Source organism: Echiichthys vipera (assembly GCF_963691815.1).
Source record: "Echiichthys vipera genome assembly, chromosome: 5".
NCBI lineage: Eukaryota > Metazoa > Chordata > Actinopteri > Perciformes > Trachinidae > Echiichthys > Echiichthys vipera.
The window spans coordinates 8,882,674-8,909,673 of record NC_139830.1 but is presented as its reverse complement, the minus strand read 5'-3'; the positions used below and the strand labels follow the sequence as shown (position 1 = coordinate 8,909,673).

At 40.7% G+C, this 27,000-nt stretch overlaps 2 protein-coding genes across 3 annotated transcripts in view; one reads left to right on the top strand and one right to left on the bottom strand.

Moving 5' to 3' along the window:
* The window catches only part of fli1 (Fli-1 proto-oncogene, ETS transcription factor), a 33,044-nt gene extending 16,392 nt beyond the window's left edge, over positions 1-16,652 (top strand). For both annotated transcript variants that reach the window (XM_083913656.1, XM_083913657.1), the window contains 5 exons: positions 4,356-4,424; positions 11,940-11,999; positions 12,405-12,464; positions 13,173-13,220; positions 13,377-16,652. In XM_083913656.1, coding sequence (XP_083769782.1) covers positions 4,356-4,424; positions 11,940-11,999; positions 12,405-12,464; positions 13,173-13,220; positions 13,377-13,906 — 767 coding nt within the window. In that variant the 3' untranslated portion in view covers positions 13,907-16,652. The remainder of the gene's footprint in view (positions 1-4,355; positions 4,425-11,939; positions 12,000-12,404; positions 12,465-13,172; positions 13,221-13,376) is intronic.
* A 2,887-nt stretch (positions 16,653-19,539) lies between these two features.
* On the bottom strand, positions 19,540-23,105 carry LOC310947065 (ATP-sensitive inward rectifier potassium channel 1-like). The gene is made up of 2 exons (XM_083913709.1): positions 22,980-23,105; positions 19,540-20,792 (listed from the first exon to the last, which is right to left on the bottom strand). Exon 2 carries the CDS (start codon positions 20,772-20,774, stop codon positions 19,653-19,655), a length of 1,122 nt encoding a protein of 373 aa, XP_083769835.1. The 5' UTR covers positions 20,775-20,792; positions 22,980-23,105; the 3' UTR covers positions 19,540-19,652.
* Between the last annotated feature and the right edge of the window lie 3,895 nt (positions 23,106-27,000).

Below are 27,000 nucleotides of genomic sequence, written 5' to 3'. Positions count from 1 at the left end.
TATTTTAGAAGTCTGTGGAAACGTCCCGAGGTTGTCATGATTGAGTGTCGTTGATAGCACGAGTTCTGTTTCCCAGCTGTCGCCTTTGCTTGTATGTCTGGATGGATTTACAGTAAGGGAGTCAAGACAGAGAGGGAGAGAGAGAGAGAGAGAGAGAGAGAGAGAGAGAGAGAGAGAGAGAGAGAGAGAGAGAGAGAGAGAGAGAGAGAGAGAGAGAGAGAGAGAGAGAGAGAGAGAGAGAGAGAGAGAGAGAGAGAGAGAGAGAGAGAGAGAGAGAGAGAGAGAGAGAGAGAGAGAGAGAGAGAGAGAGAGAGAGAAGTCTGGGCTTCTGCACTGCTGCTGCTCGCTCCAGAGTGGGGGACATTCTCGAGCCCTCAATAGTTTATACAGACCATAAACATCTGGGCTCGAAGGCTGAGTAGGGAAAAAGGAGGTCTGGAGAGCTCTCTTTTTCTCTTTTTCTCTCTTTCTCTCCCATTTCTCCCCTCACAACATTTTTATAGAGCTCTCCTTGCATTAGTTTCTTTCTATTGGCAGATTATCACTGGTGCACAGGGGCTCAACAGCCTGGCTCTGCGCCCTTTACTGTTAGCTGTCTCCTGTTAGCCACCATTACAGAGCAGTCTGTGGCTGCTCACTTGACTTCTGGGGTTCAGGCACTTAGCACTACAGGAAATGATGTACATATCACATTAGCATAAGTGGAGGTGGATAATAAGCTGTTGCTATTCATGTAAACACTGAGATAAGCTCAGCTGTGATTGTGGCTAGCTTAGAGATGCATAATAAATGCACCTGCAACCCAGTTGCCCGTAAGAATGTCCGAAACCTTAAATTACTGTCAGTGATGATTTTTTAAGTGTTAATTTGAATATTTTTAAAAAACATTTCCTTTCCGATGTTGAAATTTGAGTCGCTGTGTCCAAACATTTCGGTAACGTTCTGTTTGAAACTAACAATCAGAATTCACTCACATTTCATTCAGCAATTGGTCAGGTATATGGAGCTAAGGAAGCCAGTAGGGTTTGGAACCTTTTTTCATTCTTGGCAAATCTATTTCTGGCACTTGTCTGAGCCTACGTAGGTCTTAACGGCTAGGTAACTAAAAAACTTTGGTCAAGGATAAGGGGGAGGTTTTCGTTTTGGCCTGTACTTAAGAATTACCTTCATATTGGACAATTCTGCACCACAAGATGTATGTCCAACGCCAACATTCAGTGGCAATGGAGGAAGTGGTGTGTCCTTTATGTAGCAAGGCAGGGCGCAAATTGGAGGTCATGGTGTTGTGAATTTCATATGCAAGTTCCAGTCACAGACCAGCAATTAATGTTTGCTTCTTTTTAAAACCAAACCGAGGTCTTTCCCTAACCATATCCAAGTGTTTGTGCCTACATCAAACCAAACCTCAACTATTATAGAGGTAGCATCTGAGAAGTAATATGAAGCAATAAGAAAGTCAATGACTAAGAGTGTTTAGCAGTAACTAGTCATGGCTAAATGAAGCTTCATGAAGCAATTTCTTTCTTTATTGTTATTATTAATAATAACAATAATCGCATTATTAGTCTTAGAAATAGTAGTAGAAATAGTAGTAGTAGTAGTAGTAGTAGTAGTAGTAGTAGTAGTATCTTTATTATTATTTTGTAATACTTTGATACATTTTGTTGATTGGTTTGTTCGCTGTTTATTGAAGGATCAATATCAAAAAGACACATTAGCTTGGCACAGATGCTGGAGGTGGTCTTTGTAGCTGGCCTGCTAACGTTAGCCACTGTATTCAGAAATCATCTGGGTTTGTCCAAGGTTGGAGGTCATCCCATGTGTGACCTTAGTGCTCTGTACACACAGACTTAAGATAAATCTATACCTGTTATTCATCGGCACTTTGTATATTCAAGGATATTTTTGTGATCTCACAAGTGTAAACTGTCTGCCAGGGGTGAGAGCATCTTATAATCTAGTATTTTCACAGACTGCACTTAATGAGAGTAGTAATGAGACAACAGTTGGGCCAACGTTGTAGCACTGTTGCTGAAAAGCTGTCTATGGATATGGATTTAAATGTTAATTTTGCTCCAGCAAATATGTTCTCAGATTAATGTAAATGCAAAATTATAAATGAATAACATTTTGAAGTAACTTTCCCAACACTGCTAACAAACAATGTCATTTTCACATTTGGGACATCGTCTGAGAAAAGGTTCACGGGATATTTTGGGAGGCAATGACAAATAATCTTCTTTGGTTTGGATGAGTTGTTGGAAATATCTCTCATGCACTAGGTAAGGCTGGTATGATGTCAGGCAGTGGTGTTACTCCGCGTAGCTTTATCCAGCTTTACCCCCCCCCCCTCCCCGACAAAGCTCAGTCCACATGTTCGAGGCAATGGTATCATATAGCTCTGTAGAATAAACAGCAGGGGGCTGATGGTGGTCACTCACAATGCTGAACAAGTCCTTACAGATCTCAGTATAGTGGCCGAGTAAAACATAGCGGACAGGGTCTTTTGAAAGAGCCATCAGTCAGGAAGGAGAGAAAGGAAAATTGTTTGTGGACGTTATGTAATCTAACAGACTCTGAGCAGATGTGACTGCATAGGGAACGGGAGAGTGAGGGTCTTAAAGGCTGAACACTGGCCAGTCCTCCCACTGAGCTGTCAGATTACCGGGACATGTTTGTTTTCTGAGAGAGGAAGAAGCCGTCCAAATAAATAGGCAGCATAGCCAAGACTCAACTGTCAACTGTGGTGTCTTCTCTCTCTCTCTCTCTCTTTCTCTCTCTCTCTCTCTCTCTCTCTCTCTCTCTCTCTCTCTCTCTCTCTGACTCTCTCTCTCTCTCTCTCTCTCTCTCTCTCTCTCCCTCTCCCCTACTCCTTCACTAACCATCACTCTCTCATACAGCAGCCCTGCATTTCTCTGTGGGATGGTTTGAGGTTTTCTCAGCAATGCTGCCTGTTTGCCTGTCTGGGTCAGCCCACATATGTGGCACACAGCAGGAAAAGGGTTAACAGCCCCTTCCTCCTCCCTTCTCTCGCTCTCCCTCTTTTTCTGTCTGTCTGTTCATCTTTCTCTTAAACTTTCTCCCTCATTCCAAAGCTTTTGGTGGCTCGCTTACCCCAGTGTGCTTACACTCTGCGTGTGGAATTATTTTTGTACGGGGAGCTGCGTTTGATTGCTGTGCAGGGACCCTGCCTCATACAATGGCTCCCCTGTTCTGAGGCCCCCAGGTTTCTAAACTAGACCCAGAGCCTTGGGGGTGCTGTGGAGTAGGTAGAACTGGGAGGGGTGGGGTGTTGGGAGGTTAGAATACATTTGTGGAACACTCCACTCTTCCCCTCTAGCTACCCCCTAAAAAAACAGACCCCTAGTCTGCCACCATGGGCCCCTTCATCCCCCCAACCCCCCCAACGGCAGCGCAGCAAGTTAGGTAGCGATTCTGCATCACATCTCAAATAAAGCACATCACAAATTAAATTTTGCTTTGGAGTTTTTTGTTCTTTTTACCCCATTCAGAAAAGGTATCCTCCTTACTCAGCAGCCCTCCGTAGCCGTCTTAGTGCTAAATCTTAACACTCCCCATGCAGTAGCTGCTCTTGTGTTTTCTCTGTGCATTTTTGGCTCTGTTTTTCCACTCGCTGATTTATGCCTGGGGCAGCTAAAATTAAGAGAGCATTTTGGTGCCGCCCAGGGTGCCTGTGTAAGTGGAGGAATGCAGCGCACAGTTCTGCTCCATAAGGTGAAATGAATAGGCAGCCATATGCAGACTGTTGCTTCTGACTTTATTATTCAGGAATCAGGTTTGCAGTTAAAATACTGAGAGGATTTGGGGTTTTTCCTACATTTTAGGAAACTGACTGTGTGCTGAGTTTGCTTATTTGGGACTACATTTATGTGTCATGATTTATTTTCTTTCTGTGATTATTTTTTTAGGACAAAACAGCAACACAATTCCAGAAATAAAAAGGGCTCCATAGTGTTGTTTCACAGTGATCGAGCTGAGCCATCTACTGCCACCTGCTGGCTATAGCCTTTGAGCTTAATGTCCCAGACTTCAGGGATACACTAGGCTTGGGTTACTCTGAATTTTTCTTAAAGCAAATGTATCATGATTGATACAAAAATCTGAAAATGTTCTACAAGATCTTTTGTTCTATATCAAAAACCAATATGAATCCTAATCCTAATGTTGAACAGTGAATTAAATAATGTATAAGGTAAACTTTTAATCACTGGATGCTGTCATGTAATATATGAAAATGTGCATATTTCTTATAAAAGTTGTCTGGGCATTACAGGACTGGTGGATGAGACATTGTTATGTCTTAATGTGTTCTCTGTTGTCTTATTTCATTACAGGTAGCTCATCATTATCCTACAATACGCCATCTCATGCGGACCCATCCCCACGTCTGGCTGCCAAAGAGGGTAGGGAGACATATTTTCTATTTTCTATGCTTTATTCTTATACCCCTGTGCATTTAGGGTATACTTGGGCTAATGTAACAGTTTTATATCAAGGGACCAATGTGAAAACACCTAAAGAAAAAAAGAAGATTGGGGGACAAAAACAGAGAAAAAAAAAATGAATCGAGCTTATAACATAAAATGGCAAGTTCTGATCACAGTACCTGCCAGTTTCAAACAAGCAGATACAAATAGATACACGCAGAGCGTACACACTTTAGAATGCAGACCACTCACACAAATCCAAAGCACATGTAGTCACCACTTGCCACTGACAAAGCTCTGTGCAGGTGCACCTTTTGTGTTACTGAAATAATATGAGCCAAGCTGCTACAGCAGACCGTGCTATTCAGAGCTGCTACCTGAACGCTGTGACAACACTCAGTAGCTCAGAAGGGTAGTGTCAGAATAGAGGCGTATTAACAAGAAGACAAAAGCAGAGTGCTGATGAATTCCTATCAACAGCAGTGAGGCGAGAACATACAGTGAATGTGGCGATTATGGGAACGAAGTGGGAACTGAGACGTGAATGAGGTTGTTTGTCAGAGAGACAGGCATCAGGGACAGGTGCTAGAGCAAGTATGTGTACGGTAAACATTGCAGAAGAGCCTGATTGGCTGATTCAGACCAGACCGGAGTAAAAAGGAGTGTATGTGTGTGGGTCTCTGCTGTGTGTGTGTTCTTTTTTTTCAAGATATTGACACAATTTTATCAAAAGGCACATTACCTGAAACAAATGGGAAGAGTAGCTGAGTTTCTAAAGGCCCCTACACACGATACGCGGTAAAAACGCTTTGCGCCAGCCGTTCCATTCATTTCCTATGAAGGAGCGCCCAATGTAGCGGCAGCGCCCAATGTAGTAGCAGCACCCAAGGTAGAGGCGCACACCGCTCAGATTTGCCTCTCTGCCGCTGCGCACAAAGTTCAATTCAGTTGAACTTTGACCAAGTTGCCGCTGACCTTTCAGAAGCGCAACCAATGATATAGAAGCTTTGAGTGTTTCCTAGGCAACCAGAGAACGAACACAAGCCTGCTAGAAAGATGGGGGAGTTTCCCGGATTAATGTTGTGTCACGATCTCTGAAGAAAACGTAATGCGTTGAGGTTTAAAAGCAGTCACTCCAGGTTTGTGAATAGGCAGTTTACGAGCTAACGGTTGTAATAATACTAACGCTGATTAAGCCGTTTAGTGAGTCACTGCGCCCAATCTCGCGGTAAGCCCAGTTAAAAAAAGCTTATCATGTGAGGGCCCCTTAAGATTAACACCCACAGCAGCTCTGGATGATTGTCTCGAACCTTCAGATACCGGAAGTGCAACAACGCACAAAAAATAAGGATTTTTGCTTACAAAACAACAATTTTAATCAACAAAAGGTAACAGTTATGCTTATGCATGATCAACACTTGGTTAGGACTAGAAAACAAGCTGCAGCGGACCGGATTTTGACAGCAAAAAATCGTGAAAACAGAATTGAAATCTGAAAGAGCCGTTGGAAACTCATTGGGAAATGGCAGGCGCTTTGCAAAACATACCTGACACTGGATGAACCATCTGTCTATCAAACATATTTTCCATTGAGGAAAGCTTTTAGTGCCATTCTCTTCTCTCAATGAAGAAAAACTCTGATGCTATGTCAGCATCTAAGCTAACCTCTTCTGGAGTCGCCATTGTTGTTTTGAACGAGGTGTCAGCTCTCATTCGTCGCTACCCCTGTCCCATAACTGCCAGTAGCTCCTCACGTGACACTGATTGGCTGGCTTATTTATAAACACATTATACACAATACTTGGAGCCTGACAAGATGGATTTGAACCCGCAATTCTCACATGACCTTGTGTTATCGCGAGAATACAACTGCTGTGCAACGTAAACCTTTTCACTCTACAAACATTATTTTATGCTGACAAAACACCAGCTGAGTATCTGTAAAAAACAAAACAAAGCTACACATCCTTTACATCAGCTCCATGGTGTCACCACCAGAGAATGGAGAAAGGACTGCAATAACAGTGATAGCCTTGCTCACAGGATGAGGGGCCCTATCAAGGCAGGGGGAGAGGAAACACTAAGTCTGATAAGTGTGCGGGTATGCCATCTGCCTCTCTCTATCTGCCCCATTGGTGAGCGTTAGCAGGCCGCGTACTTGTTCTCGCCCGGCTTCAGTACCAATAGAGCAATGGGCAGGCCGGATAAGATTCTGCTCAGTCACCCCTGACCCCGGTCTTCCTGATCCTCAGCGCCAGGTATTTGGACTGGCAAGAATACTGGGTCACTCCCTTTAACAGCATTTCCCTTTCACCAGAGGTGACTTCTATTATGGGCTCATGTAACACTGACTATGCCTCTAGTCATGTCCTGTGATCCCAGCTCCTAGGTGAGGAAAGCCTGTCTCTCTAATGATTTGGAAATATAACCAAATCATCATATTGATCCATGTCCAATTTAAAATGAATTACTATAAAATATTACAAAATGTTAATTTCTTGCTAAATCAAGCGGAAAGGTGAAACAAAATCAACATTGAAATTGTAACTGGGAGTTTGTGACTCAACAATAAAAGTCTTGCTTCAGGAGAAGCCTTTATCAACCTTTTCTCAGATCAGCATTGCCAGATGTTCAAGTTCATATTGCCTTTCAAGAACAGTCAAATACCATACAGACTCTTTGGGGTAGAGTAAGCATGAGCATGCAGCAGGAGACAACCCTTAATCTGCTCCAGACTCTGTGGTGTAAAATGCAATGTTATGAATAAAAGAGAGCATATAAAACACGGAATGCAGCAGCTACAGTATAAAAGGGTGTGTGTGTGTGTGTGTGTGTGTGTGTGTGTGTGTGTGTGTGTGCGTGTGCGTGTGTGTGTGTGTGTTTGTGCATGTGTGTGTGTGTGTGTATGTGTGGGTGGGTGGGTTCCCGCATGTGTTACTACAACATGTGTTACAGCTTATATATATGTGTGTATATTTGTATTGTTTGTGGTATTATCTTTGGATTAATGTTGGGTCTTTGTAACTTTTTAAAGTTTTAGCTTGTTTTTGTTACTGCTGAATTTATAGTTCCCAGTCAGGACATTCATACTCTCTGCTCTCAGTAAATGAGGAAAGATGATGATCCAACTCTGTGAATGCATTTATTTCGCAGCCAAGACAAAGTGGGATTACAACTTGAAATGTGCCTTGATGTGTACAAGCTGTCGTACATTTATGACTTTCTATGGCTCCCCTTTGCATTCCAAAATTAAAGAAAAAAGTAAATGAGAGATGCAATTCTCTCTTTAGAATAAAATCAGTAAAACTAATTTTTATGAGTGGCAGTATTGCCACCCCCTGTTGCTCTGAGCATTTTTTTCCATTGATGCTTCTCTGTTCCCACTGTCTCTTCACTGCGTCTGACTCCTGTACTTTGCCATCATTCTCCTCCTCTTATGGCTCCTTCCTCACACAGATGGCTTTTAAAGCACCTGTATTACGCTTATTAAAAAAGTTTGCCCTGTCTGGGTCTCTCTGTCTCTGTCTCAGACTCTAGGTTACACGACTCAACTCTCTCCCGCTCCCTCTCTGTCTATTTCACCCCTCTGCTCAGTCGTTCTCTCTCCCACTCTTGTCTCCCGCTGTCTTTATCCGTTACTTTCTCTCTCTCTCTCTCTCTCTCTCTCTCTCTCTCTCTCTCTCTGTCTCTCTCTCTCTCTCTCTGTCTGGTGCTCGGGCCTTGTTTTGACTAACTGGTCCTGCTGTCGAAGTCTCCCAGGAGCGTGCACCACACCCCAGACCAGAGTGGAAACTGGCTCAAGTCACAGTCGGAGCAAGGCCTGGAAAAATGAAGGGGGTGGGGGGATGCGGGTAGCTCTGTGTGTGCACATTTGGGTCTGTGTCTGCGTTTGCATGGCTGGCTCGCCCTGAGTGCCCCCGGCCACTTGGGCTTTGTACATTTTACATCTGCTGCTTCTTCCTTCTTCTGCACTTTATCTTCCCTACTCACCCATTCCAATTAACCCCAAATGGAATGATTGTATTGCTGAAAACCTTGTGTCTATTTTCCTTTGCATTCTGGTAAAGGGATAAATGTTTTGGAGGTTAATGTAATCTGCTGCCAACAACAATAACACCAGCAGGGTATCTAAAAGATGTGGATGCACCCACATTACTGAGCCCATACCAGACAGTAGCAGATTTTACTGCCGTTGTTTTCTTTTCAAATTCCAAAGTTGTGTTTTGTCTGCTCTATTATTTCCCTCCTCTTTTTCTCTTCTGTCTCTTTCCAGCCCTGAGTCATTCTGTCTCCATCCTCATCTGTCTGCTTCTGAAAAATCTTTCTCTTTCTGCGACTCCCTCACCTTCTCTCTCTCATCTCTCCTTCATCAGTCTCTGCTTCTCCCCCACCATCTCCTCTCCTGTTTGTAACCCTGCTCTCTGCACGTATGGAGGTAGCCCCGTTGTGTTTTTTTTTTAGGGTGGTGGAGAGTAGATGGAGGGTGGTGGGGTGGAGGGGTGGGGGTCTGGCGGTGAGTAGAGGGGAAAAAAGGGCCAGTAAAACAAAGAGAGGTTGTCTGCAGGCGAGGCAGGCAGGAAACGCAAGTCTCCCAGGACTCTCCCCCAGTCACTGCTCCTTGGCTATGCCGGCCCACACCAGATTGAACCTGACAGCCCCGCTGAGCCACGGCAGCCCGCTTGTTATTTGTCCCTCTTCTCCCTCTTTGTGTCTTTCTTTATATTACACTCTCTTTACCAGCTGTGACAGTGACGCTAATATTGTCACTGTGTGTGTGTGTGTGTGTGTGTGTGTGTGTGTGTGTGTGTGTGTGTGTGTGTGTGTGTGTATGTGTGTGTGTGTATGTGTATATGTATGTGCGTGCGTGTGTGTGTGTTTGTGTGTGTCATAGTGGCAAATTGTGGTCCTGGTGATTCCTTTCAGCAGAAAATACTATAGAGAAGGTTTTGACTATTTACCCAGGTGTTTATTTGTCTGTCTGGGGAATGAGATTCTGTGATGGCGTCACAACCCTGTAAGAATCAGGAAAGGTTGCAGATAGTCAAAATGAAGGTCGAGTCGAAAATGGGTGTTGTCTGAGCAAGAGTGGCGGAAGTAGAGAGGTAGGAAGCAGGGAAAGGCCTGTTCCCTCACCACTGGTCTAATTTATCTAAGTCACTGTTGGCGTGTATTGCAAAATGGTTTCTAGTTTATTTCATTCTTTTGATTATATTCTGAATTATTCACATTTCTTTCAGAGCTCATATCCTTAATTTTCAGACAGAACCTTTCTTGTCATCTGCAAACAGCAATGGGCACTTTGGTGAAATGTCAAGGGTTAAAAACTTAGAAATTAGTGAAGAGATCATGAGGTCTCTGAGCAGCAGGAAGTCTTCCCATCGGTGGATATTCTGCTTCTAAGTAAAGGGAAACAAGGAAATAAAACATGATTTGGAAGTAGCATAAACACTTGTGGTTTTAAAGTGTTTTTCATTTACATTTGAAGATTATGAAATATCAGTAGAACAATGAGATACTGAAGTCACAGGTTACTAGACAAGTCTTGTTTTTATCGTTGTAGAAATTTTGTACTGTAATCAAAAAAAAGAGTACATCTGTGCTGAGAGACAAATAAGGAGGTTCATTTTGTGTATTTTATTATTTGAGCTTCATCATGTTACATATTTTTTTCAGAAAACCACGATGATATTTTGTCCTGAACCACAGGAGGGCAGTATTGTACAGTGCTTAGAGATGGCCATACATGAGGGGGAAGCTGGTGATGAATGATGATGTTTCCTTTGGTGTGGCTGTGAGGTTATACAGGTCAAGATGGCACACAGCCCAGGTTTGCCTGATTAGGTCCTCTTAGAGGCTACCCTCTTAAGATGTAGGTAATATAGTTCTGCAGTAAATTACATTGTTAGAATAATTGGGTGGTTGTATGAATAGAATATAATAGAATTACTTTAATGATCTCAGACTGGGAAATTATTTATTTCATTTCATTGTACAGGTGCCCATTTCTAAATTGTACAGTCAGCAGTTACTTAGATATGTTGTATTAAAGGCATTTTCGTGAGCTTGCTCCGAGGTTGCAGTTTTTTGTTTGATGTTATTTTGCCTCAGTTTAACTTAGTTTTATTGAAATTCCCAGGTTTCATTTGTTTCCCTTTTTTTGAGTAAACTTTTTTGTTCAAAAATTTCCCTTTTTTTGCACTACTTCTGCTCATCGACCTGGTTCTTCAAGTTTCTATTATCACACCACTAAGTTGACCTTTACATGGTGGGCAGCACTTTGCTTACCAAATTATAGGACTTTTCAAGTCACTGACTTAAAGTTTAGACAAATACAGGGACATATAGTACACCTAAATACACAAATACACATCGGATGCAATTAAAGTCTGGGGCATTCCATGAATTGAGACCTGCTCTTTATTAGCTCCCATTGCTTTGTTGCAGAAGGATTGATTATTGCTATTTCTCCTCCTCTGTTGGATTTAGGGATTCAAACCAACAACTTCAATTGTCAATCAACCTGCTTCTCAAAAATTCAGCCAACACGGATGGGAATTGGGATTGCCTCTTGACCTTCTAACAACTTGCGTATCCCAATAATAACCGCTGTCATGTCCCTTACACTGTCTCTATCTGGGAGAAACTGCTGACAAAAAACATTTGAGGGTCATTATAACACTGTGAATGGCATATTTGTAAATAGTATATGGGCGCAATATGCTTCATATTACCCTGTATTCTGGCTACCGATTGAACTGTTTTAGCCCACGATAAAACAAACCATCAAGGTTGCTGGCCAGGTGCACAGTGAGTGTACCAGGGTGTTTTTGAGACATTGCCAGGGGAAGAATACATCCTCATTTTATCTGCTTGTGTCAGAGTGATTGATTGTGATTGGATGCTGTCCAGATTCACAGACATACAGCAGGTAGAACTCATGCAAACTGGGCCAGTTTGGCTCTTTGTCAAGGTTTCATAAAAGCCGTTTGTAGGGAGATGGGTGTGGGTGTGATTTTGTGTCTCTGTTGTACGTTAATTTGCATCCGTCCCTTTATCTGTGGTCAGACTGTTGCAAGCTGCTCAACCAACTCTTGTCTCTTGTCTCTTGTCTGTTAAATATTTTGCCATCTACATTGAAATCATCTCATTGTGTCAAACAAAACCACATTACCATGTAAAGACATCCTCTGAAGAGCATCTCAAACCATGTTTTGCTAGATTTATTTTTGCTATTTTGCACTATTTTTTGTCTTCTTCTTCTTTGCTGGGACAGTAGCAGTCCTGTGATAGGCTAGCACACAGTGAGTTTAGCCTTTTACTATAGTCGGATACACACGGACGCATTTTTGAGATTTAACTAAATACAGTACATCAAGTACATCCACTGATCTTGTCTGAGTTGTACATATGTGTATTTCTCACCCTCTTAAAAAAACAACTGGCAAATAAACATTTTCAAAATAAACTCAAACTACCTTTTCCTTTTTTCAGACCCTTCATATGATGCTGTACGGCGGACAGGGTGGTCAAACAACATGCATAGTGGCAAAGGTATGGACACAAAATGTATAATTTGTGACTGGACCGTACCCATCAAAAGTATGCATGGCTGTAACCTACTGAGAGGGGGGCATGATTCTGCATTTTATCTGATGTTGGGAACTTTAACATCTGGCGGTCTGTGCAGGTTAAAACACCTAGATTATTTATTATTTATTCACACTAGAGGCTGTTCCATCAGCAACATCCACAGTCTAGACGTATAGGACAGACTCCTAGAGATTACAGCTTCTGTTGTCAGAGCAGGAACAGACAGTAAAAATAAGGGTAGTCCAGCCACCAGCTGACTTATTTACTTTGACCTGTAGATGTGTAACCTGGTTATCCACCCTACTTGGTATGTCTATCGCTCTCTCTCCCGATTGTACTCCACTGATTGCTTCTCTCTCTCTGCAGGTTCACCGGTGGTTACTCAGAATGTGACCAAGTCCAGCGAGCAGCCCAGGCCTCAGCCAGGTAATGGCTTACCTGTCTTTCTTGATCTTGTACTATAAGAAGGCTTGTTAAAAAATAAGTTACTATTTTTATGCTGATAGTCAAGATAGTTAAGCATGATTATTAAATATCTATAAGATAATTGTAATTCCTAAGCTCCTGAAAGGCGTGATCTTAATCTTTGCCTCATTTGCCATTGTGTTGTTATTAACTGATAGCTAAAGGAGTAGCTAAAGGACTCATGTGTTAAAGTTATTGTAAGTAAGCACAAAACAAGACAAGTAAGTGCTAAAATAATTGTTTACAAGTGGATCACCAGCAATTTAATAATGGACCGTTACAGTCAAACACCAAGCTTTGAGTGTTTACAAGTGATTATAGTTATTTTTGCCTCTCAGCCACACATCTATTGGCAAGTCTAATTGGTTTACTCGGTCAGCTAATTATTTACAGGGTCCAAACACACTTATACAATACTTTAACACATAACGCTGTCTCTCATTTTGTCATTGTTTTGTATATTTTCCTGTATGAACCAAACCTGGAAGGTGCAGAGAGTAAAAGGAATAATGGGACATTTTTAATGATCATCATTATATCATTTGTTGTTGTTCAGTGATGATTTTTTTTTGTCTGTAGTCTTATTATACTAATTAGTGTGGGTCACATACCGTTATATCACCACTGCAATCAGTGTGTAGGCCAACAAAGCTGTCCTTTCTTCCACAGATCCTTACCAGATTCTGGGTCCTACCAGTAGTCGCCTGGCCAATCCAGGTAAGATTTTAAGCAGACTCAAGCCTTTATAATGCATATGAGTAGGCACTTGTTTTTATGTCCTTTTATAGATAATGAGTTGTCGAGCTGTGAACGTTGATGCTCTTGAATGAGGTTGCATCTTTAATCGCTGTTTGTATATGTGTCCACCATCAGGTTCAGGCCAGATCCAACTGTGGCAGTTCCTCCTAGAGTTATTGTCTGACAGCGCCAACGCTGGCTGCATCACCTGGGAGGGCACCAACGGCGAGTTCAAGATGACAGACCCAGACGAGGTGGCAAGGCGCTGGGGTGAGCGCAAGAGCAAGCCCAACATGAACTACGACAAGCTGAGCCGTGCGCTGCGCTACTACTATGACAAAAATATCATGACCAAGGTGCACGGCAAGCGCTACGCCTACAAGTTCGACTTCCACGGCATTGCTCAGGCGCTGCAGCCGCACCCCACCGAGTCTTCTATGTATAAGTACCCCTCGGACTTAGCTTATGTGCCTTCCTACCACGCCCACCAGCAGAAGGTCAACTTTGTATCCCCACACCCTCCCTCCATGCCTGTCACCACCTCCAATTTCTTTGGACCCACCGCTCCGTATTGGAGCTCGCCAACTGCAGGCATCTACCCTAACCCAAATGTTCCGCGCCACCCTAACACCCATGTGCCATCTCACCTTGGTAGTTACTATTAAACACCCCATTCTGCCCATCCACCGCCCTCAAAAACCTCCCTTTTCCCACAACAAAGTCCACAATTGCTGACCTGCACTCCCGATGGCGCCGAACTGATGAAGACTGAGGTGATAGAGGCATTTGTCCTCTGAAGAAATTTTACTTCTAAATGAAGGATGTTGAAATTGAAGATTTTTTCTTTTATTTTCTACTTGTAAGAATCTATTAACAACTGGATGCTATGGTCCAAAATGGAATACTACTTACCTTTATCAGACTAGTAACTATTTGTTTATGCTTTTTGGATGTGAGTTTCCTGTGCCTTTCTCTTTCCCATCCTCCAGAAAGCAGCACCTACAGGTGTCCTTTCCAAAAAACCTCCCCAAACCAAAGCAGGATAGGAGAACAACTTGAGTCTGTCTCCCTCCTCGCCACGCTACAGTGCCAGACATGGGCCTATTATTTATGGGTCTCAATCTACATCCTCCTCAGTACATTATGTACATTACGCTTTAAGCCTCTGCCTTTTCTGCTTGTCTACAGCCTTGTTGGGGTTTCTTATTCCCAACACAGTGTGTCTGTTTCCACTGTCTCCGTCTGCTTGTCTGTCCATCTGCATCTTTTTTATGTGTGTGTGGAGAGTCTTCTGGAATTCGCTGGACAAGGAGGAGCTCTCAAAGAGATGGACTTTTCTCAGCACTGAATGAAATTTGGCAACTGGAATATGCCATTCACAATTTTATTTATCCTCCAAACTGGAAGGCTAGAGAAGAGTTACATGCCGGAGAAGGAAGCGCTGTATGTTTTGCTGACCTGGGTCAACTTAGTTGCTTAAAATGCTTTCTGCATGTTTTGTGCGGATTTCAAGATGGGCGGTGTGTACAGTTGACTCTACTGTGCTGAGGAAGCTGAGTCAAGATGTAATTGAAGTAATTTGCAACAATAATTCAACCCAGGTCAGATGTTTTCAGGGGGCCACACACTAGGCTATTAAATGTTTGCCATGTTGTTGCCTTTCAGCCATGCTATTTCCAGATGTTATGTTGCTCGACCATGTCAGTATTAATGTGAATGTCTTCTGGTTTGTGAAACACACGCAAAGGGATATCCTGCAGCAAAATCAAAGTTTGTCAGATGTTTTCATTTTGTTTAAAGAAAAAAAAATCCTTACATTTTCTAACACCATGTGTGCTGCACACGTCTGAATCTGAAACATGAAAATGTCTTCTTTTTACAGATGTGATTATATAGATGTTAACTACGAAATAAGGCTGTATGTTGTCAGGATGTTTTTCTATCTAAAGTGCCTTACAGTGTATCCAGTTTTAGTACATGGCATAATGAGACACCTAACCCTCACTGTGCCTTAACTGCTGTTTTATACCATATGTTCTATTCATTATACACGAAACAGCAGTACATTTTTAAATTCATAGTAAGTTATGTAATCATCATCTCCAAGTCTCACCAGAAATCTGACATTTTTTTATTTTTTTTGAAGTGCACTCTGTCAATTGGAGCCGCCACAGTGTCTCCTTCTTCTTTGTAGGCCAGTCAGGACCGTATAGGTCAGCACAAAGAAGTGGCTTAGCATAAAGTCATGTTAATAGACAGTTAAGTTGCATTTTACCAGGGCTGGGTCCTAGTTTGAGAGCAGCATGTGTGTTTGAATGTTAGTTTCTCACTGATCTAAAGCCCAACAAAATGCACATGAATCTCAAGTCAGGATTTCATCATCATGTAATAGTATCATGTCAAAACATATCCATCTTCAGGTGTTCAAAGCTGTTAATAACAAAAGTATTCCTTTAGGGTAACTGAAAATGAACACTTGAAAATAAATTACTTGGGACTAAGTAGTTTATCAGAGGACAAAACCAATAAAGAATGACGAGATGAAACAAAGAAATCCTCAGATTCGCAAACGCTGTGCGTTTGTCAGACCTATTTTTTATTATTTTATAAGCAACAGTCAACTAGGCATTAAAGCAACTTACTGTATAAATTATGCAGAGTTATTTTCATATGTGACACAGTATAAAAAGTCAAGAGAATTAATACGAGTTGACCTCGGTCAAAAATGCAAACCTTTTAAGTCCATTTCTGCTAAGTAGTTTGTTCAGCATTTTAAGCGTTTTTATATCTGTACATTTGGGCAATACATTTTAACATTTTTGTTTTCTTGTTATTGTTATTATTTCTGAAATTCGGTTGTAACATCCTGAGTGTCTTTATGTGCACAAGATATTTCTTTGTATTTCCAGAACCACAAATGCCTGCTTGAATCATAATCCAAAAGGCAGGGATTCCTTTAATATATGCAAAATGTGATTATGAATAATCTTTTCCATTGTGAATCAATTTTTCATCCCAAATAGCCATATCATTGATAGCTTTCCTGTGCATTAAAGAATTTCAGGTATTTTATGCAAAACAATACAAACATCAACCAGCTTCTCCTTTAAGTTAATAGCTTAAAAATGACACGTGAAAAGGGAACTTGTAATTTGTAGCATAAAGAAATTATTCTAACGTACCCTTAAATACCATGTTTCACAAGCATTACCAATGAAAAGGGATCTGTGCTACTTCATATATGCAATGTATTTCGGATATCAAATATATATATATATATAAATATATATATGTGTATAATTTTACAGTTAACCAATGTATTATTATTATTATTGTCATTCCTGCAATGTATGAAGTAATACCTTTTGAAAAAGGGCTTTTGTATAGGAAAATGTGACAAAATAAATGTTTTTACCTCTCTTACCATCTTCCATTGCCTGCCTGTGGCCTCACTGGATGAAAATACAGTCATATTTTTTTAATCGCCCTAAGACAAAAAAAAGCTTCAACACTGGATAAGTTGACGACGAACTGACAAGGTTGAAAATGGGAAAAAGGGTTCATAAATATACGTATATTGGACTCATCACATAACAAGACACAGCTGGACACAGGGACACATTGATAGGAAGTATGTCAGGCATGTCACAAGAGTAGAGAACTACAAAATAAAGCAGGAACAACTGAACCAAAATCCAGTTCCATGACAAATATAGTGTATTATCCACAGTGAAGCCGAAGGAACCATTTAAAAATAACAAAGTCATGCACAACATCTACTATAAGATACATTGAATATAGATAACTCATACAACCCTACTTCTGAAATTAGAACTACTCATTTGAGCTTGTGTGCATTTGTATAGCATGCATTATTTTAAACGAAGCAATATTACACTTAACATTTACTGCTACTAACACTTTATTCTAACCTGCATTCATGTATTACAGAAAGATAAAGTGGCTGTTGCAGTTTGTAGTTAGGCAATTTAATCTTGATCATCCTTGAAAGGCTTGTTATCTGATTGGATTATATAATTTAATTTATGCACAAACTAACCATGAGAAGGTACTATAGAAATGTTGTGTCCTATACCCTCAGTTGTTGAGTGTATGTTGTCCCACCTATGCAGTCTAATACAACAGTCCAGCAATAAATCATGCCTTCATGAAGGTTATAGTGTTCAGTTATTTTTAAATCTTGATTGAACTTTATGATCACTGAAGGCTGCAGTTTGCCGGTTGTATTGCATTATCCTTCGAGGTGTTTACATTTTTCTTCCACCCCAATTACAACATATTAATAATTATGATAGAATCAGAACTGTGTCAGTTTTGGCTTGCCATACCTGATAAACTTACAACTGAGTTTAAATTAATTGAACTCAAATTAATAATGTCTATTGGGAAGACGGGGATTTATTTTTTGCCATTATGATCAAGTTACATTTTGTTTAGAGATGAACTCTGTGTACACTATTTTGCACTCTATCTGGTTTAAAATCAGCAGATCATACCTGCCCACAAGCTGTGAGAAAATTGTAGATGTAAAATCACTTTAGGCTGGCGTACGTCCATTTGAAAGTCTCCTCAGTATTTGACTCTTTGCATTATTTACAGTAAGTCTCTCTCTATACACACCTTGAAATGATAGGTGTTGGTAATGTAACAACTAGTATGTACACATGGTGTCTGTGTGAAATGAAAGCTCTGCAAAGTGCTCTATTAGTGTGCATTACCAATGTAGACAAAAATGTGTATCACAGACAGTGAACAGCCATCAGGGACAGTTGTGGACATGTTTTCCATTAGAAAATGTCTGTGAGGCATGCATCATCTTTATGCTGCTTAGTCATTGCACATACAGTATTTCTCAATAATATTCACAATGTTGCATCTAGGCCCTGCTTATTATTCTGCCACGTGCTACAACAACATCACTGGGTACAGACACACATACATTTAGTTGTGCCACCAGCACATTAGAGGTCATCGTAACAAAACCTGTTAAAACTTCATGCTAGCCCAAGGTACAGCTGTTTTTTCTCTAAATGGAGAGTTCTGGTTTCATGTTCAGAACCTGCAGGCAAAATAATGGGCAGCAAGCACCAAAACACTTCCACTCTGTTATGTTTGGATCCCTGTTTGCTGTCACAACTTTACTTTGTTTACAGATCAAAAGCTGTGATAGGGGTTGGCACCTGTCATTACGTTGCTTTGACCTTTTTGATCACAGTCCTTATATGACATTTGGGCTTTGTTAGGTAGAGAATATTATGACAACACAGGCATTTATGCAAAAATAGTCTTTATTTCAGTGTATTTCCCCCCTTGAGATCAAATACAAAAAGTGTTAATAAAGAAAATTGATTTTTATACATAAAATTTCTACATTCAAGACAAAACAACACAACTATATACCTTATTTAGGGGAATCCTTCAGTGTAGTTAGGGTTACATCAACAGGAGGTGAACTGGTACCTCTCCAGCTATCTGTCTATAATTAGTATGTGCTCTGTTCGGCACTTGAACCAGCCACTATCTGATTTCCAAACCAAGCCCCTTTAGACTGAGGTGCTGCTGCTGCTGCCCCGTCACCTAGTTTTTGAAAAGAGTGGCCCTAGTGCCCAACCCTTTCCCAATCCCTCAGTGTCTGAATAGTTAAGCATATTCTAATGGTTCAAGTCCAAATGTTTATTAGTGTACAGCATCCTACAGTAGCATGAATTATATATCTTTTCTCACCCATGACAAATGCATGGCTCTCAACACTGGTCCTTCAAGTAATTGAATGCAACATTCTTTTTTTTGTCCTATTGTTTCCTCATTATTCATTTATTTCTCTATTTTTTTCCAGCATGGGCATGAGTTCATGCTCACCTCCACTCACTCTCTATCAGTACCAAGTGCATACAAGTGGTGAACAGTTTCACACAGTACAAAACATTTGCTTAGTTGTTCCTCTCCAACTCGATGTGGCACCATAGGTAAATTAGAACTACTCATCTTTATTTATATGAAAGCACTATGTATAATCCATGTGCGAGTAATTGGGAAAACATTTCTTCTTTTGTTGTTAGCCTCACCGTCTTGCATGACCTGGCCTCCCTTTTGAAAACAGGTTTCTTTTCAGCAGACATTGATAGGTGTGGTTTTACATACAAATAGTTCACAATAAGTGTCCCGAGTCTGGCCCACAGATGGCTTTCCTATCTGTGTTAAACACAATAGAATAACAGATAAGTAGGTTGTCTTTACTTATGTTTAAATGCTACACAATTTGTGGTCTGCCATTAAGTAACACCAACTGCCTCCACTATCTGTTTGTCCCTTAGGGACTTGAGAAGTTGAGAGAGGTATGAGCCTCTACTTGTCTCAGTTTCTACTGTACATAGTAATGTATCAAAGATCTCACATCTTGGTGATACTCGGGGGATCATTGATATCAATCACCTCGAAACCCTGATTGTCAAGTCCATCTCTGGAGTGGTGATGATGACCTTTGATGTTGTGGAAACAGTAGGCACAGTGTGCAGTGGCTACTGGCACCACCTTGGAGAAGTTGGAGAAATCTACTCTGTATTTGCCCTCCTTACTTCTGGAGATGATGGGCAAGAAGTTGTAGCCCCACATGATCTCCTGAGGAATAAAGGAGGTCCGGACTTGGCAGGTAGAGCTGGTGGACTCGGCGGTGCCGTCTAGGAAGACCACCAGCTCAAACTCTTGTTTGTGAAGTGTATCTACTGCCATCTCGAAGAAGGGGCTGCTCTTGTCGATGATGTGGTAGAGCGTGAGAGGACACACAAAGAATAGGTTATCTTTCCCAGCGTCCATCATGAATTCAATGTTCACCTGGTCCATAATGATTGTCTCCCCATCAGGTGTGTTTGTTGTCCTTAGCAGCTTGCCATAGATTTGGCTTCCAATCATCAGGGTCTTGCGCAGGTTGGCAACTCTGATTGACAAGGCAAGTGAACCATTTTTAGGGCTGATGACTGCCATGTCACTAAATGAGATGGTCTTAGCCCTCTTTTTTGGTAAAGAGATTTTGGACAGAATGACTCCACACATGAAGCAGTTGATAATGGCTCCAAGGAGGGACTGGATGATGAGAAGGGCCACAGCACCTGGGCAGAGAGGGGTGAGCGCTCGGCCACCATACCCAATAGTTGTCTGGGTTTCAAGGGAATAGAGGAATGCAGTGGTGAGACCTACGACATTATCAACACATGGAGTGTGGTCTGATGGGGGGCTTTGCCAGGTCAGGTCACCATTACTGCGGGAAATCCAGTACCACAGTAAGCCAAAAATAAACCAGCTGAGGGTGAAGGAGGCAATGAAGAGTAAGAGGACAAAACGCCACCGGATCTCTACAAAAGTGGTCCAGAAGTCAGCCAAGAAGGATAAGTGTGTGCTGTACATAATATTTCCATATTCAATATTGCAGCGTCCGTCTTTGGTCACCAGCCTGGTCCTGCGGCATTTCCGCTCCGCCAAATAGTCCCGGATACGTTTGTTCATGAATCCACACATTTTCTATAAACCCGTTACCTAGAAGACAACAAAACAGAAAAGTAATGACAATCTCCTCATAGCTGCCTTGGGATTTGGCAGTGCTCCTGGGACCCCACTAAACTTTTGCAGCCCCAACAATAGCAGAACATTCATTCATTCATTCATTCATTCATTATATAAATGTGCAATACAGTTGGAAAATAAAATTGTAGTCAAAAATGCTAATAAGAAGAATCTTGCTTAACGGGGCTTTTCATCACAGTCCCCAATCATTCGGCCAGTCAATCAATCAGCCTTAAATACTGTAATTCAGGACATTCAAACAGCAATACATCAATATGACACTGCCAGTCTGGTACTCAAAGGGATGTGTAGAAAGAAGGCAACCTAGTATCTATTTCACACTTTGGTGTGATACCAGGCTGAAGAAGGATATGCACATGATGGTGTACATGTAAAAATATTAAACAGATGGGAAAGATGTTCAGTATCTAATTCGGGGTAACTTTGAGTATCAACAGAACTAATTTCACAGTCAAGTCCAGTGGCAAATATTCATGCACACTGTCAGTATCTTTACTGTTTTCCTGCTCCAAATGTTTTACTCATTCCAGTGGATACATAGCTAACTCTGACTGTGGACTACACATGTACAGTCTCACATGTTCCAAGCAGCTCTATCCCACTGCAATTTTAATCCTCACCGAAAAGCTATAATCCAGGGTGGATGCAGCACTGCAGTAAAGACCTGAAGTTAATGAGAGGCAAAAGTTTCCAATGAAGTGTGACACATAAGTGCTCCTACTAAACCAAATAATTTTGTTACTGTGCAAAACCCTTGTCGTGACACAAGGATCAGCTTTGTTTGCTCAGTTTCAATGTTGCAAAAATAAACGCAGCATTAAAATAATTTTAATGCCAGAAGGCTAGCTGCTCACAGACATAACAATCTATGACTTTATGCAGAGTTCTCATAACTCTGGTGCTTGATGGATGGTAACTGACAACATTGGCTATACAGAGGTTTCCAAACAAGTATGGTCTCTGTGTTTGCCAAGTCATGCAAACTACCCATTTGGATCAAAGTGTGCTTGTTAGGGAGTGTGAAGTAGTACAAAACAATCAGTGCAGCGAGTTTATGGTTTTGTTTTCAACTCCTCAAAGCTCACATCATTTTGCCAAAAGAAATCTGATAATCCCTCTTTGCAGTTTGTTTGCAAGCTTTAACTCTTTTGGAAGCAAACCAGTCATTCCACAACTGATCATTAGGTCAGCAGGTTTTCATACAGTTACAAGATATGGGCTGAAATAATTTGAGGTATTTAGCATTTTAATTTTATGTCTGACACAGTACTCTAAAGTATTGCTTTGCATTTGAAAACTACTACCTTCAGAAATGGAAATGGAAGAAAATGAAGAAGGGAAAGAAAGTCAACTCTTGAGGACTGCACACAACTTGAAAAATAAATTGGCTTTACAGTCATGACTCACAGCCCACACATTTCAGCTTAAGAATAATCAAGGTTAAAATGATGGAACACCTTTTTTCTTGGATTTTTCTGTTACACGGACCTTGTGAATGTGCCTTTAAGGCTATTCATTGACTGACTGTATTGAGATTGAGATTATCACAAATGTCTTTGAGGTTTAAAGCTTTAGGACTCTTCTCTTCTTCCTAGATTTAGATTTACTTTAGATACCTTTGAGTTGACCTTCTTATTGCAGACTGATATATCATGGTTTCCACTCTAATATAAAAAAATAAACTATTAACAACTAAATTAATAATAATTACGCAATAGTAAAGCATTAATGTTGCTTCTATTTCATTAATTACACTTATTGATTCACATAGGATCAATATTTGACCTGCTACGTTTCATTTCATATACTTATCACAAAAGTGTCTTGTAACATAATTCCAGCTACAGCAGGGGTTTAGCAATACTTATGATTTAAACAGGAGATTATAGGATTACTTTCTTTTTTAATGAGGTAAAAAAATGCTTCATCAGCTAATATATGAAGTTAAAATCAATCCTTTCCTTTATCAATTTATTTATCTATATATTTATTTAGAAAACATTGACAGTGACATTGCTATTTACTATTAAATTCATTCGTCTGAACTACTCAAGATTACTACTCACTATTTTCTTGCAAAAATTGTGCTGAAAATGAAATGTGTTAATATCAAAGTTAATGTTCTTAGTCAAAACTCACCTCTGTTAGAAGTGAAAGTAGTTTGATGCACACCCAGAAGCGAATTAATGGCGAAAATCCAGCTTGACCTTCTCTCCTCTCCGTCTATGTCTTTCCTGTTCTGATTGAGACAGTTGAGGTGTGTCCTCCACTGATGCCTATTCACCAACACCTGTGGGCATTTATACTGTCCTGTCTCAGTGTGCTGAAATCATCCAGGTGATGTTTACGCCCACAGAGACATCAAGTACCCCTCCGCCCCCAAACAAACCATATACACACGCGCATATCCTTCCCCCAGCTCTAATAAGATGTTTACCCCACAGACGCCTGGCACCAAAGGCCAAGCTGACCTCTATCCGCCACACTCCCAGTCCGGTCAGATCTGCTCTGGATTTAGTGTTGGTTGCTGCTTTTCTTTTTATTTGAATTCACTTTTATTGTACAGTTAAAAAATAATGAAGTTGACAATGTAAATGCAAAACCTGCATGCACTGCATGGGTTCGGTCCTCTCTGTGTCTATGATAAACAGAGTGTTTGTTATCATTCCCTGTAGACAAACACACATGTATTCGCATGTTTGGGAGAAACCTTTTTTCCCCAGTAGTCACCAATATTAGCTGAAAATCTGGAGGAAGGTACAACACATTTCATGACATTTTATAATAATCATATTTTTCCTATAGAAAAATGAGTGTGTCACTTATAGAAAAAGGCATTTAAATTACACTCATTCATCAATGTATCCTTTAACTTCTCTTAAAAAAATGCTCACCATAAAAATACGTTTAACATATTCCAGGCATAGTGTCACTATGGATCAAATATCAGTGCTTCACAGTCCAGCGCAGCGCAGTTATCTTCTTCCAAGCAACAAACATTTCCCCCTCTTCCCCACAACCACAGAGAATGAATTGTGGGGGCCATAGAACGTGGATAGGTGATGAAGTGAGACAACAGAAACAAGATGAAAAAGAAGATGCTCTAGATCCAGACAGATAGCTCTCCGGGGTCGGCCAGGAACCAAATCAGTTCACGAGCCCGAGATGTTCTAAATACTGAGGGGAGGAAAGTTGTGAATTGTAATGGGAGTCATCTTTCAACTCTATTGTTCCCAGCAAAAAGTGACAGAAAAGGCTGCAGCATTACCTTACATGCTGAAGAATGTGCAATCTATTGACAGCCAAAATACACAACTGTTGTCTCACAACAAGATTAGGCTTGCATGTTTGTTTGTATTTTCCTAAATTCACTCTATTTTAAAAGGATTACACGCCTTTTGTATTTAAGATTTTTTATTCAAGAGATGATTTGCCTGTTTAATCAACCCCCTCTTTCTTATCCCTTTTATCAGACAAAAGGCTCAGAGTAGCCACCAAACCACATAGCTGCACTATTTGTTGGGCTGGTTTAACAACTTAAAAGCTGTGGAGGCTGCATTTGATTGACAGTAATGCAATCTGAGATAATTACTGTCATTGAATAATGCAGATACAAAACAAAGACAGATGCGTCCCCCAAATAGAATAATGAAAAATAAACTATCAGCATTTTAAAAGAACTGATCATTAAAACCCAACAAGTGCTCTTTTATCACACACATTTAAATGTGACCTTGTTGATTATAATAATGTGCAATTTTATATGAGGTAAAAACCTAATAATAGCAAAAAATGCTCCAAAACACTGTAACAAACAGGTACATAGTTGTGGTGTGTAGAAATGACAAATGTATGCAATACATTTTCTTTTTGAAAATGTTGTTACAAAATGTAATGATTTTCTCTTTACTTTTTATTGTCTTAAATGAAAATGCTCAAATTATACTCTATACTACTATAACGGGCAGATAACAGCATAATTAAAGTGATTATATACTGCAAATATAAAAATACTGGCAGTACAGGCTGACACGATGTACATGTTTATCTTCACACTTAGCAGCAGATAAACACTTTCACTGTAAGTCCTCAAAAGAAATCCATGTCTGACAGATCTCTACTCAAGTACCTTTGATTGTTAGATCCCTCACTGTGAACAATGGTAGTTTCTCTTCACAGCAATTGGAGCACTCACATGAATAATGCTGGTTTATATATCTGGTTTCTGTAAGACGTGTCTGTGCATGTTGCTGTTCATACTTTTGACCGATTACATGTGTTTGCATGTCCTAACCTGTATACAACCCTGTAGCTGTGGTAACATCCCCTATTACTATTCAACTAATGATGTGTCCCCAAAGCAATTATAGTCAAAAACAACTGGACTTGGTCATTTGTCTACGAAGACGTTTCACTTCTCATCCAAGAGGCTTTATCAGTTCATGGACGCATCTGACCAGGCTGGGACTTTTCCAACTGTCTGGTGGGGAGATCCAGGTTTTTAACCTCTCACAAGGCCGATGACGTCACTGGAACCCTTTGTGCTCCAAGTGCCAATGATCGCCGTTGGAGTGACAGTTGTTGGTGGGAAGTTGGTTTTGACTTTGTTAATGCTCTACTGGGTCATAACGACAGTCGTTAGAATCACAGGAGGCCATTTGTGAACAGTTGTTCTGTGAGGTTAGATTGTTGAATCTCCTGGGAAGGGATTAAAGGGCAGCATTGTAAATTGGAGATAAGTGGTGTCTTAGACCTCCTCCTCTGTTTAGCGATGGTTTCTCTACTTAACATAGATGGCTTCTTTTACTCCTCTTTCAAACCATCTGTCCTCTCTGTCCAGAATGTGGACACTGTTGTTGTCAAAGGAGTGGGCTTTCTCCTTGAGGTGTAAGTGGACAGCAGAGTCCAGGCCTGAGGAGTTAGCTCTCCTGTGTTGGACCATCATTTATGCAGGGGTTGTTTTGTTTCTCCAATGTAGAGATCTTTGCATTCCAAGTCCAGTTGCTTTTGACTGAAATTGCTTTGGGAATAACGATGACCTGGACAAATGAGAATATTCACAGGCTTGACAAATGATATAGTTCACCATAATTACAAGGAAACTTGACCAATGATAGCTTATAATCAAAACTACAACCGGTTTGGAGGACCTGCTTGACAACCCGAGGAAACTATGCATAGCGGTGTGGTAGTTACTACTCAATCACAATATATACACGCCCTAAACCAGTGGTCGCCAACCCTGCTCCTGGAGTGCAACTGCCCTGCATGCTTTAGGCTCCTCCTTACTCCAACACACCTGATTAAAAAAGTCTGACTGATGTTGAGATGTTGCTGTTCGTATAACTGGATTTGCTTTCATGAAAGACCTTAGCAAAGCACATAAAATAAGCACAGCAGAAACATGACATAGGTCGGACCAACATGTTTAACTACATCTCTTTAAATGTTACAATGTTTAAATGTGGCAAATCAACTGCCAGTTGTCTACCTTTAGTGTGGTAAGGCACTTACGCACTGGATTTACTTTTCAGGCACTGAGTGCAGTGATAAAACCATACCAATGAGCTGAAAGAGCTCCTTACCCTATGTCTAGACCGTAACCATATCAGACACGTTTTTTTTAGTCATATTTTGCTCTCATTTTAATCAGATTGCTTTCTGGGTGTGGGGCTTAAATAGATAGACACTAAAGTTTTAGAGAGAGGGCAAATACAGTTATATTCAGACGGACAAGAAGTATGTAGTAGATACTCCAAATACAAGTATGAACCTGAAAATTAAGTATAGTATGTATTGATTAAGTTACATGATATGTACTTCAACGCAGATTAGTGTGAAATAGATGATTCATAAAGTCAGAACTATAGTGAATGAAACTTAAACAGTGTGCGCTAATTTAACATTAACAGAAGTGAGGAAAAGCCACTTTACATTTATTTTCATTTGCACTCAAATGATGATTAGAACTGACAACATTTCTTAGGCAGGGAAATGAAGAGCAGAGATCTGCCTCACTCTGGCTCCTAAGTTGCTGCCTTAGCCTAATCCACAATTGGGACTCTCTGCTTGCACACTACTGCTACTAAAATGACTTTAGTTGCAAACCACATCTGACTGATTCACAATGGAGAGAATAACCCACTGCAATCAGAATGAA

Excerpts from the sequence above, each read along its gene's own strand:
- LOC310947065 (XM_083913709.1), bottom strand. The coding sequence starts at position 20,774 with ATGTGTGGATTCATGAACAAACGTATCCGGGACTATTTGGCGGAGCGG.